Raw genomic sequence first — 13,339 nt, forward strand, 5'->3', positions numbered from 1 at the left:
AAAGCAAAATCCTGTGCGCTCCTCATCCCCTGTCGGAGGTAGAGCAGACGCTCCCCGCCGCCTTCCCTTCTGGTGGATGGTCAAACACGGCATGGAAGCGGCGGGAGAACTCCGCATAGGTAATAGTAGCGGCGTCTATTCTCCCTCCATTCGGGCGTTGGCCCACTCCAACGCCTTGCCGGTGAGACAGGAGATGAGGGCGAAGACGCCCGTGTCCCGAGGGCGCCGGGTGTACGGTGGCGAGGTAGAGCTCCACTTGCAGCAGGAACCCTTGACACCAGTCAGCGGAGCCGCCGTACGCCCTCGGGAGCGAGAGCCGAATCCCGCTGGGTTCCGGAAGGGGAACAGGAGGACTGACCGATGGGGATGGTCCGGTAGGTGGGGCGTGGGTACCCGCTGCTTTCCCCATCGGTGGAGAGTGTTCATCACCCGATCCAGGGCGTGACCGATCTGGTTGATCCTGTCCTCCTGCCCACGAAGACGGTCCTCCATGATGTCCGTTGGCGCGTTGCTCCTGCTGATTCCATGGTGTGATGTGTGATTCTGTCAAGAATGCTGAGTGTGGATGTGGTGCGAGAAATCAAAGCGCAGGAACAAGGGCGTTCGTCAACAGACTTTAGTGATCCAAAAATATAACTCCAAACAGGTAACTGGCCAACCCAACCGGGAGGCATGAACAATTACGCACACACACAACAGTGCGTAAAATAGTAGAACAGCGCACGCAGTGCGGACTCTCAAAAACAAACAACATGAGAGGAAAACCCACCAACAGCTAACAGCTGACACAACAATCACACATAACACCTGACCCAACACACGATAACTAAATAGGAAACAGAATCAAACACTAACAAGGGACAGGTGTACAAACAGACAAAACCAAACAAACATGAAACATCGAACGGTGGTAGCTAGTACTCCGGGGACGACGACCGCCGAAGCCTGCCCGAACAAGGAGGAGGAGCAGCCTCGGCCGAAACCGTGACAAGAACCACACGGGGGGACCTAGTGAATGACCTGCAGAGAGCTGGGACCAAAGTAACAAAGCCTACCATCAGTAACACACTACGCCGCCAGGGACTCAAATCCTGCAGTGCAAGACGTGTCCCCCTGCTTAAGCCAGTACATGTCCAGGCCCGTCTGAAGTTTGCTAGAGTGCATTTGGATGATCCAGAAGAGGATTGGGAGAATGTCATATGGTCAGATGAAACCAAAATAGAACTTTTTGGTAAAAACTCAACTCGTCGTGTTTGGAGGACAAAGAATGCTGAGTTGCATTCAAAGAACACCATACCTACTGTGAAGCATGGGGGTGGAAACATCATGCTTTGGGGCTGTTTTTTCTGCAAAGGGACCAGGACGACTGATCCGTGTAAAGGAAAGAATGAATGGGGCCATGTATCGTGAGATTTTGAGTGAAAACCTCCTTCCATCAGCAAGGGCATTGAAGATGAAACGTGGCTGGGCCTTTCAGCATGACAATGATCCCAAACACACCGCCCGGGCAACGAAGGAGTGGCTTCGTAAGAAGCATTTCAAGGTCCTGGAGTGGCCTAGCCAGTCTCCCAGATCTCAACCCCATAGAAAATCTTTGGAGGGAGTTGAAAGTCCGTGTTGCCCAGCGACAGCCCCAAAACATCACTGCTCTAGAGGAGATCTGCATGGAGGAATGGGCCAAAATACCAGCAACAGTGTGTGAAAAACCTTGAGAAGACTTACAGAAAACGTTTGACCTGTGTCATTGCCAACAAAGGGTATATAACAAAGTATTGAGAAACTTTTGTTATTGACCAAATACTTATTTTCCACCATAATTTGCAAATAAATTCATTAAAAATCCTACAATGTGATTTTCTGGAAAAAAAAATCTCATTTTGTCTGTCATAGTTGATGTGTACCTATGATGAAAATTACAGGCCTCTCTCATCTTTTTAAGTGGGAGAACTTGCACAATTGGTGGCTGACTAAATACTTTTTTTCCCCACTGTATCTACGTGTTCTGAAGAACACAAAAAATATGGGGGACATCAAGGCCCTATGTCTTCAGTTAATCTGCTGATAAAATACTATTGTATTGGCCAAAGAAAACATAAACGGTGGGTGGGAAAAGCACAGCCATTATTTCTAAAGAGATTTTCCATGGAATGGATTTTCAGTACATAGTTAATAATGCCAGACATTTTATATCAACCTTTTTATTTGGTCCTCACAATCCTTATAATGCTGTAAGATGATGCAACAGCCATCTAGAGAGGAAGCTAGTAAATCTACAGCTTCTGGCATCCATTTTACCTCTTCCATGTATTGAGCGCTGGTGTTTGAACCACATCATCCCTGCCTCCCCGTTGGCCTCTATCTCCCAGCTCTATCTTGTGGTTATGATATCATAGAGAAAAAACTGGGCATTCTTTCCTAAGTGCACCCTGACACATAAAATATTCATCCCACCACAGAATCCCCTCCGAAATGGGTCTGTGGTGCGCAGAGAACCCTGGTCAAGACCCTACAGAGTGGGAGTCAACCTCTGGCGTTCTACCAGACACACTCATGGATGAGCGGGGTCAGGCCTAAAAGAGGTTTAAACACTGCATTGAACAGCAGCAGGTAAAGGGCTCTGTCTGTCTCTTAATCTAGAGTCGATGTCTGTGCCCCTGCGGACATCTAATTAGCATAATAAAAAAATCCCCATAAAAATCAGTCAGTTTAAGCTAGAGATATCTGCATCTGCCTATGTAACACTTCCGCATCTGCGGTGAAAGGTGACAGCTAGAGCGGTGTTTGTCAGACCATGAGACCATGGTCTTCCCACAGAATTGTCTGTAGCGTCCAAACGGTTTGGCCTACAAACTATTATGACTCTACAAACTAGATGAGACTCTCACAAACATGTACATGTCGGTTGTTTTGCTTTACAAGACTCGTCTGAAGATCCCCCGGTACTAGTCAAAAAAATGTACGTCAAATAATTGTTTTATATATTTTTTTGATACTTCAAGGGGTCTTAAAATTCTAAATCAAATAGCAAAATGATCCTTGGTATGACCTTCAAACAATTCCATATAGCTTAGTACCCCCCTATCGCACCAATCCATTTCCTCTCTATGAGGCTTAGAGGGGTGAAAAGAGGAGGAAGGTTGTGTATACTGTATCTATTTGTAAGTCGCTCTGGATAAGAGCGTCTGCTAAATGACGTAAATGTAATGTAAATGTAAATATACTGTATATTAGCTTCCAGATGGGAAACTGCTGAAGTCTTCTCTTGTATAAAAAAGGGAGGGACAGAGAGAGACGGGAAGAAAGATGGGGGAGAGAGAGAGAAGGGGGTGAAGAGGGGGTAGAGATGAGAGCTATAGTCAACCGTGTGAGTTGACTTGTGGTGTTAACAGTAACTGTGGGGTTTGGGGTAATGAGCACCAGGCCTGATCCTAATGAAGCTTCTGCTCTGCTCCTATGGTTCTCTCTCATGGTAACATTGGCTGGCCAAACCCCCTACTGGAAGTACAGAACAGTGTGTGACCACCACACTCCCTGCCAGCTGGACCTGAGCCACTGGATCCACTGCTGTTTGTGTGTGTGTGAGTGTGTGTGTGTGTGCGCGCGCACGTGGGTGATCAAGCAGTATGATCCCTTTTATCCCCAAAGCGCCAGCCAGTTCATCCCAGACCACCACGGGTCACAGAAAAAAAGTTAATAACTGCACTAGGACACATACATGGGTCTATATTTGGAGGGCCGTTTCGCCTGGCCTCCCCTACTCTGGGGTGGAGCAGACATAGCCGCGGTGTCTGTGTGGGAGATGAAGCCAGCAAGGGCCTGTGTGTGTCTGCGTGTATTTGTGCGGGTGTGTGTGTAGAGTGTGTATAGTGTGTGTGTGTGTGTGTAGAGTGTGTGTAGAGTGTGTGTGTTTGTGTGTGTGTGTGTGTGTGTGTGTGCAGATGTGTCTGGAGTAGACTGTGTCCCTGTGTCATAGTGAGATGGTGGGTGTATACTGTAGGTGGGGTCACTGACTTTTACTGCATCCTTCTGCGTTTTTTACATCTGACTCCCAACACAGACAGCTGGACATGTCAAACAGTCAAACAGCCCTGGTCTCCACATTCAGACATTACTCATCCACACACACACACACACACACACACACACACACACACACACACACACACACACACAAGGGGGAGGGTGTTGATCCCAGTGTGAGTGTGTGAGTATACGTGTGGGTGTGTCTTACTGGCAATGTGTTGGTGTGTTTGAGGGGACTGTGTTGTAGTTTGGGTGATGGTTATTTATCTACAGTATGTTTGCATGTGAGAGCGTTGATTTGAATGTGTCTGCGTCAAGTCGTTGGCACCATTTTAATGTAGACTATTCTATTCTACTTATTCTACTTGGGAGTCGAGCTTAGTCCACATCATTGGTGTGTGTATGTCTGTGTGTGAAAGGGGGTAGGGGGGGGGAGAGACAGAGAATACTTCATTGTATGTAAAGAGAGGGAGTGATCTCTACCAAATGGACAGAGCGGTAAACAGGAGGATACATTACCCATGGGTCAAATCGCAGGAGGGAAGATATATTGCCCATGGGTCAGTCTGAGAGAGGACGGGCAAAATCCATATCAGTCCGTCTGCTGGCCCCCTTTATACAGTGATAAAATATTCAAATCTAGCCATTACTTCACATTAGAGATGCCAGGGAGAAAACCACAGAATATATACATGTTCTTTCAGACATGTGTTTGTTGCATTGATAGTTACATTAAAATCCCTTCCTCCATTAGAGGCGTCTCTCATCCGGACTAACGTATGGCATTTAGGTGTGTGTGTGTGTGTTTGTGTGTGTGTGTGTGTTTGTGTGTGTGTGTGTGTGTGTGTGTGTGTGTGTGTGTGTGTGTGTGTGTGTGTGTGTGTGTGTGTGTGTGACATCACATGTTAAATACGATGGAGAGAGATCGCATTAAATTAGCCTTGCAAGTATGACTTTTAAGAAAACCTTTTCAGAGGAAGAGATATTAAAGTGAAAAGGGTTTGCTTGTAGTATTTGGTCTTTCCACGTCTTGTTCATATCAGACTAATGCGAGGTGCGAAATATGCTTTTACTCATACATTCCGATCTCTCTCATCACACACACACACACACACACACACACACACACACACACACACACACACACGTGCGTGCACATGCGCATATGAGCAACACGTCCACACAGTGTGTTCCAGTATGAGTATTATAGTCTAGGAGGGATGTCTGGGTGTTTCCCTCACTGAGTAACTGCTTTGTCAGACCTGAGTCGCTGTGAGACATACAGTATAGTCACTATTTGGACAAGTAGACCCAATCTGTGGTGAACTGGGGTTATACTGGGGTTGAACTGGGGTTATACTGGGGTTATACTGGGGTTATACTGGGGTTATACTGGGGTTGAACTGGGGTTATACTGGGGTTATACTGGGGTTGTACTGGGGTTATATTGGGGTTATATTGGGGTTGTACTGGGGTTATACTGGGGTTGTACTGGGGTTATACTGGGGTTGTACTGGGGTTATACTGGGGTTATACTGGGGTTGTACTGGGGTTGTAATGGGGTTATACTGGGGTTGTACTGGGGCTATACTGGGGTTATACTGGGGTTGTACAGGGGTTATACTGGGGTTATACTGGGGTTGTACTGTTGAGTCGACAAGTTAGGGGATAAGGGGATAGATTGGAAGAAGTTTCTGATGCTATAATTATAAACTATTTCATACTATCATTATCATACTATTATTATATTATTAAGCTAGTACTATTGTTATACACTAGAGTATTAGTGGTATTCCTATATGAATGTGCTATTAGGAGCATGTAGCCATTTATCTGATTATAACACAAAGGCAGGTGCAGATTTAGCACAACCACAACTCCAGTGCCTGTCAACATTCTATTCATATGTTTCTATTTCTAAGTAAACTTGGCTACTGTTCTGTTATATCATCTGATTGAATCAGATTAGTTGGTGGAGAACAGAGGCCTTTATTCATATTATATAACTCTGTCACTGTACTATCCCCCATTGCCAATATATCCCCTCCCACTTCTAAACAGAGTCACAAGGCCTAGTAAACTGTTGGTGCCCATGGAGAGAGCTGAGGAAAGAAAAACTCAAATATTACAGCAGACCTAACATTTGGATGTACTGTTGTTTTGACTATTTTTGACTATTTACTACTGCTGTGGAAAATTAATAAAGTGCCATGATTTCCCGGCTGTGTAGGTGGTAACTTGGCTCTCCTCTCTCTCTCTTTTTCTCTCCCTCTCTCCTTCTCTCTTCCTCCCTCAGGACACAGGGTGAAGCTGGAGGACCCCCAGAAGATGCAGTTCTCTGATAGGCTGACAGAGATTGAGCGTTACCAGCGGGCCAGCCTGCGGATGGGGCCTGGTAACCCCCAGCCCCGGCCCATGCACCAGAGCCACCTGGGGCCCTCCACCCAGTCCCAGATACAAGGTAGGACCACTGCCCACACTCCACGTTCTGCTACAGTACTGTATAGGGGTTAGCTCTACAAATGCCTCTCCCTGCCTACAGTGATAGCTAAATTTGTCATTATGAGCTGGCGTTAGCCTGTATGGCCTGACTGTGACACATAATGAACTGACAGTGTTGCTCTAACTTTATCTCTATGGGCTGAGTTAGCCTGTATGTGGAAGGCTGAGGCCCCAGGTTTAGTTAGCCTGTATGTGGAAGGCTGAGGCCCCAGGTTTAGTTAGCCTGTATGTGGAAGGCTGAGGCCCCAGGTTTAGTTAGCCTATATGTGGCAGGCTGAGGCCCCAGGTTTAGTTAGTCTGTATGTGGCAGGCTGAGGCCCCAGGTTTAGTTAGCCTGTATGTGGCAGGCTGAGGCCCCAGGTTTAGTTAGTCTGTATGTGGCAGGCTGAGGCCCCAGGTTGAGTTAGTCTGTATGTGGCAGGCTGAGGCTCCAGGTTGAGTTAGTCTGTATGTGGCAGGCTGAGGCCCCAGGTTGAGTACAACCCTCCCTGCTGATATGAGAGCCCAGACCTGGGGGAGGTCCAGTACATTTACTGGCAGGGGCCGCTCACTCACGCCAGCTCTGTCCCCGGATGCCCTGCGTCGGTGGGGCCTGGGGCCGCAGAGAGCAGGACGCAGGGTCCAGTCTGGGGCCAGGTGGCACCCTGATCCCTGCCAAACAGCCTGACTGGGGCACTGGGGCTCGTTCACCACATCACACTACAGCCTCAGGAATCTCACAGCCACCCGGTACATCGGCAATCACGTCAGTCTCAAACTGACTGGCCTAACAGGGCAGATCTGCAGTTGAGACAGTGGGGAGGAGGGGAATGTGTGTGTGTGTGTCTAAGGGGAGAGGGGGTACGTGGGTGGAGGTTCGCTCACAGACATATGTCAGAGCTTCTGAACGTGATGGCATATCTGTGATGGCACATACGCACAGACAAACACACACACACAGACACACACACACACACGCTGTCCTCTCTCACCCACTCCCTAGTTCTCATGCAGGGGGTTAGGGCTGACAGAGAGTGAGGCTCCTTCCCAGTTAATGAGTCTATATCAGTGCGTCGTAGAGGTGTTTAGGAGTGTTTTGCTCTCTGTGGCTGGAAGTGTATCTCTCAGTACATGGGGTTTAGCCTTGTGCTCCTGACTCACCACTGTGAACCTAGCTACACTAAATATACAAAAGTATGTGGACACACCTTCAAATTACTAGATTCGGCTATTTCAGCCACACCCGTTGCTGACAGATGTATAAAATTGAGTGCATCCATGCAATCTCCATAGACAAACATTGGCAGTAGAATGGCCTTACTGAAGAGCTCAGTGACTTTCAACGTGGCACCGTCATAGGATGCCACCTTTCCAACAAATTAGTTCATCAAATTTATGCCCTGCTAGAGCTGCCCCAGTCAACTGTAAGTCTTGTTATTGTGAAGTGGAGACGTCTAGGAGCAACAACGGTTCAGCCGTGAAGTGATAGGCCACACTAGCTCACAAAATGGGACCGCCGAGTGCTGAAGCGCGTAGCGCGTAAAAATCGTCTGTACTCGGTTGCAACACTCACCACCGAGTTCCAAACTGCCTCTGGAAGCAACGTCAGCACAATAACTGTTCGCCTGGAGCTTCATGAAATGGGTTTCCATGGCCGAGCAGCCACACACAAGCCTAAGATCACCATGCACAATGCCAAGTGTTGACTGGAGTGGTGTAGAGCTCACCGCCATTGGACTCTGGAGCAGTGGAAACGCGTTCTCTGGAGTGATGAATCACGCTTCACCATCTGGCAGTCTGATGGACGAATCTGGGTTTGGCGGATGCTACCTGCCCCAATGCATAGTGCCAACTGTAAAGTTTGGTGGAGGAGGAATAATGGTCTGGGGTTGTTTTTCATGGTTCGGGCTAGGCCCCTTAGTTCCAGTGAAGGGAAATCTTAATGCTACAGCATACAATGACAGTCTAGACGATCCTGTGCTTCCAACTTTGTGGTAACAGTTTGGGGAAGGCCCTTTGCTGTTTCAGCATGACAATGCCCCCGTGCATGGTTTGTTGAGATCGGTGTGGAAGAATTTGACTGGCCTGCACAAAGCCCTGACCTCAACCCCATCGAACACTTTTGGGATGAATTGGAATGCCGACTGCGAGCCAGGCCTAATCGCCCAACATCAGTGCCCGAACTCACTAATGCTCTAGTGGCTGAATGGAAGCAAGTCCCCGCAGCAATGTTCCAACATCTAGTGGAAAGCCTTCCCAGAAGATTGGAGGCTGTTATAGCAGCAAAGGGGGGACCAACTCCATATTAATGCCCATGATTTTGGAACGAGATGTTCGACGAGCAGGTGTCCACACACTTTTTGTCATGTAGTGTAGCTGAGCTTACACAACTCTGCTAATCAGCAGCACCATGCTCTCCTCTGTCCTTTGACTTAATTTGACTTATGTTGTTGTTCCTCCATAAGTGATATGAACTGTACTGCACATGGCCAAGGAACATCATCTGCCAGTGCCATGGACCAGTAGGACCATGAGTAGTTAGCATCTAGACAACTAGAGACAGCACTACTTTTACACATTTCCTGATGGTTTAAGTTTGCATTCTGTACTTTAATGTATGTTGTCTGTCATTGGAACGGCCCTGGCAGGTAAGCTTATCCAGAAGGACTTACAGGGCCGTGAAAAAGTATTTGCCCCCTTTCTGATTTTCTCTATTTTTGCATATTTATGATACTGAATGTTATCAGATCTTCAACCAAAACCTAATATTAGATAAAGGGAACCTGAGTTTACAAATAACACAAAAAAAGATATTTATTTTATTTATTTAATGAAATAAGTATGTAATTGTTGTGTTATTTGTTCACTCAGGTTCCCTTTATCTAATATTAGGTTTTGGTTGAAGATCTGATAACATTTTGTATCAAAAATATGCAAAAGTAGAGAAAATTAGAAGGTGGGCAAATACTTTTCACTGCCCTGTATCCATAAGGGCTTGCTACATATCTCCAAATTCCTCCTGTCTAGCAGGAGAGGTGTACAGACAGTAGTGAGATGGCAGGTGAAGAAAGGCTCTGTGCTCTGCCCTCGTCTGCCTAGCTGCAGGAGGATTAGGGCAGGAATTAGATCTTTATAGGCATGTCAGATCTCAAAGGCCTGCACCATTAGAACACACACCAGACACAACACATTAATGCGGCTCAGAGCTGCCAGGGATGAGAGGCATAGAGCTCCAAACTGATTCCACACAGCACCCACCAGGGGCTAGAGGCCCTCTCTGAAGTGTATTTATGTGTGTGCATGCGTTCGTGTGTGTGTAGACACAAGGAGGGGAGGACTGTAAAACCACACACCTTAATCTCTGGTATTACCACCATGACTGTGTAGCTCAGGGCTAATGCTAAAATAATCAAATAACAGTGGCGAAATGTTTTCCCTCCCCTCGTCTACATATGTACACTTACATGTTTTATTCATTTAGCAGACACTCTTATCCAGAACGACTTACAGAATAAATTTGTGTTAAGTGCCTTGCTCAAGGGCACATCGACAGATTTTTCACTTAGTTGGCTCTGGGATTCAAACCAGCAACCTTTCGGTTACTAGCCCAACGCTCTTAACCACTAGGCTACCTGCCGCCCATGTACACTATGACACAGATCACTGGGCATCGCCATGTACAGTATGTATAGCAGTCATGCTTAGACAACATACTACTACAAACCTAGCTCAAACTAAAATAGTCCCTTGGTAATAAATCACATTTGGAAACACAGGGATGTATTTAGATATAAACACGACACACACCTCTGCTTTTGGCAGCCGTCATAGAAAGAGTTGTATTTTGCAGATACATTTAATCCTGGACCCATTTGTTTGAGAATCACTGGGTAATAGATGAGCCGTCAACACTTTATAATTAAATGGATTCCCATCTTCCGATTGCAAAATATGTTTTCTATTATCTACACAGAAACCCAGAGTTGACAGCCGACAAGAACTTGAGAAAATACAATGTCATCTCCTGTTAAAGCCCATTGCTTCATATTGTTTTCTGAGCCATGAAATAGTGTCTGAGTTTTGTTGTCAACATAACACTTTGAGACATCTGCTAAACGCTGCCCTGGATTCTCAGACATACGCACACACACATACAGAATACACACACAGTATGTGCTCTTTCTCTCTCTCTCTCTCTCTCTCTCTCTCTCTCTCTCTCTCTCTCTCTCTCTCTCTCTCTCTCTCACACACACACACACAAAGTTACGTGCCAATGTTGCAAGCTCTGCTAGCGCTCTAGACAGACAGGATAATTAAGAGCTCATTATAGCGCATGCAGTGACAGGATTCCAGCGCTCGGCTCACCACTTGTTTTTGTTCAGCCGTGGCCACAGGTGAGCCTGCTAGATGTGAGGAATGATCCTACGGGAGGGCATGTGGGGAGCTGTGTGTGTGTGGTTCTACCAGGGCAGTCAAGCAAATCCCACACTCAGACAATCGGGTACCATATTTTTATTCTGGTTTTCTAAACGTGTGTGTGTGGACATGTTTAACTATACTTGTGGGGACCAGAAGTCCCCACAAGAATAATAAACCAAGAAAAATCTGACCAACTGGGGACATTTTATTGGTCCCCCCAAGGTCAAATGCTATATCTAAGGGGGTTTAGGGTTAAGGTTAGAATTAGTGTTAGGGTTAGGTTTAGGGTTAGGGGTTAGGGAAAATAGGATTTTGAATGGGACTGAATTGTATGTCCCCACAAGATTAGCTGTGCAAGACTGTGTATGTCTGTGTGTGTGTGTGTGTGTGTGTGTGTGTGTGTGTGCATGTGTGTGTGTTTTAATGATATTCAGAGAATGCCGTCCATCTCCTTAAAGCACCCTGTGTATAATGTCTACAGTTTATACCAGTTTTACCAGGCAGACAAAGAGGCAAATATGTGAAAGATGTTAGGATTAAATGGAAAGAATATTAGATTTCAAGGAGACGCTGCAAAAAGAATCCTGAAGATTCTGGTTTTACTCATTTTCTTTTCTAAAGGAGACGAAGTTAACAAGCCTCAGGCTACTTTAACAAGCTCCCCAAACCAAAGCTGTTCTTTTAACTGAAATGCGTTTTAGAAAAAAAAGTCAGTGGCAGTTTAATCATCCAATACAAAGTCTTTTGCCTTTTGAGGTGGAATCATTTAACATGCTATTTGTTCCAACACCTGTGTTCCTAACTGGATGAATATCAGATACTAGCATAACTTTCCGCCATCTAGTCAAGTGCTCACTGCTTTGATGAGGGCCAAAGAAACCTGTGGTGCGGAGGAGGTAGGTGTGTGTGTGTGTGTGTGTGTGTGTGTGTGTGTGTGTGTGTGTGTGTGTGTGCGTGTGTGTGTGCGTGTAATGGCTGTGAGTGATAAAACACACTCCAGTTTTATTAATTCTCTCACCACGATGAGGGATCTAGTCTTAATGATTCTAGCAGAGCAGGAAACAAAGGACCACCTCCATGCTGCCCAGGACGATCACATCTCAGCATCCTGTTAAGGCCCCTCTAAAGACTGGCATGTCAGCATGCTAGGAGACTGTAGTTATGGGGTTATGGCCACATCACATTAAATCTAGGCTATGATAATACAAGAAGCTTCTCATTATGCTTCATAGAATGTACTGTATGATAAAAAAATAGTTAATAGATTCACAAGTTGGCATGCTAAGCCATTACACCTGGGAGATGGCCTATCTGTACAGGAGGTTGGTTACATGTATCATGTGGTTACAGGAGATGCTGTGAGGTACTCCTCTAATACACCAAAACTGTTCCAATGGCATATATCTGCAGCAATTCTACTGTGGTGAAATGTCAAACAGCTGAATCTATCCTGGATTCTCTCTGGTTGTGAAAGTCCTGCTAGCTAGAGGGAGGCCCTACCCCTCCTCTCTTGTCCACAGGGACCACACTGTTTACTCCACATAAACAAGATGGCTGGCCCCCTAAGCGAACGCCTGCTCCAGTCTCTACCACTAACAGCCCTGATCAGACCCAGAGCCCCTAACCGCTGGTCCAGAGTCAGATATTATTTAATCATTCTAATGGTAAATGTTAGGATGTGGAGTTGGGTAATCTGGATCTGTGTCTACCTCAAGCCTCAAACCCACTCTAACAGCCAGCAGGACATGATCAACCAATTAGAACCAACAAAGAGTCACTGTGAGACACAACAAGCATGCCAGTCCCTGGAGCAGGCAGCCAGGCACATTGCACATGCTTATAGATGGCAAGGCCATGTCTCTGTTTGGAAGTACCAGATGTGGTTACTGGGTAGTTGTGTTGGTCTGTGGGTGGTTGACTATCTGTCAAGACAAGACCAGAGAGAGGTGGCCATGCTGTGAGCCTGGTAGAAAGGCTGTTGGCTCCAAGCTCCATTTGGGCAGCAATGCATGCTGGTTCGTGCCAAGTCCGTACAGGAAAGGAGCTCTCAGGCCAAACGCACCAAAACTAGCGGGAATCCAGACCAGCGACGAGGGATTCCGTTTTACATTTACAGCGCTATATTTACATAATATTTCAATGGCAACCATGGATTTGATTTGTTATGGTGCCTAAGAGCTGCACTTGTGGTTACTCTATTTTTGTGACCTTAGGATGAATTACTCAAACTGAAAATGTTTTTGTTCTCAAATAAAAAAATATTCTATTTTGAAGCCATCTCTCCACAGTCAAAAGAAAAAGAGAAGGGAAAGCAAGTTTTTTACCAGACTTAACTCTTTGTGTTAGTTATAATTTAACATCAGAGCTGGGTCGAGTACTACATTTCAGCAATTACAGGCATTACATGTGTGCAATG

General features: G+C 46.1%; 1 protein-coding gene across 3 annotated transcripts in view; it reads left to right on the forward strand.

The window, feature by feature from the left end:
• The window catches only part of LOC121539191 (runt-related transcription factor 3), an 84,562-nt gene that overhangs the window by 55,325 nt on the left and 15,898 nt on the right, over window positions 1-13,339 (forward strand). For all 3 annotated transcript variants that reach the window (XM_041847508.2, XM_041847505.2, XM_041847506.2), the window contains exon 6: window positions 6,320-6,484. In XM_041847508.2, coding sequence (XP_041703442.1) covers window positions 6,320-6,484 — 165 coding nt within the window. The remainder of the gene's footprint in view (window positions 1-6,319; window positions 6,485-13,339) is intronic.

Source organism: Coregonus clupeaformis, chromosome 25 (assembly GCF_020615455.1).
Source record: "Coregonus clupeaformis isolate EN_2021a chromosome 25, ASM2061545v1, whole genome shotgun sequence".
NCBI classification, from domain to species: domain Eukaryota; kingdom Metazoa; phylum Chordata; class Actinopteri; order Salmoniformes; family Salmonidae; genus Coregonus; species Coregonus clupeaformis.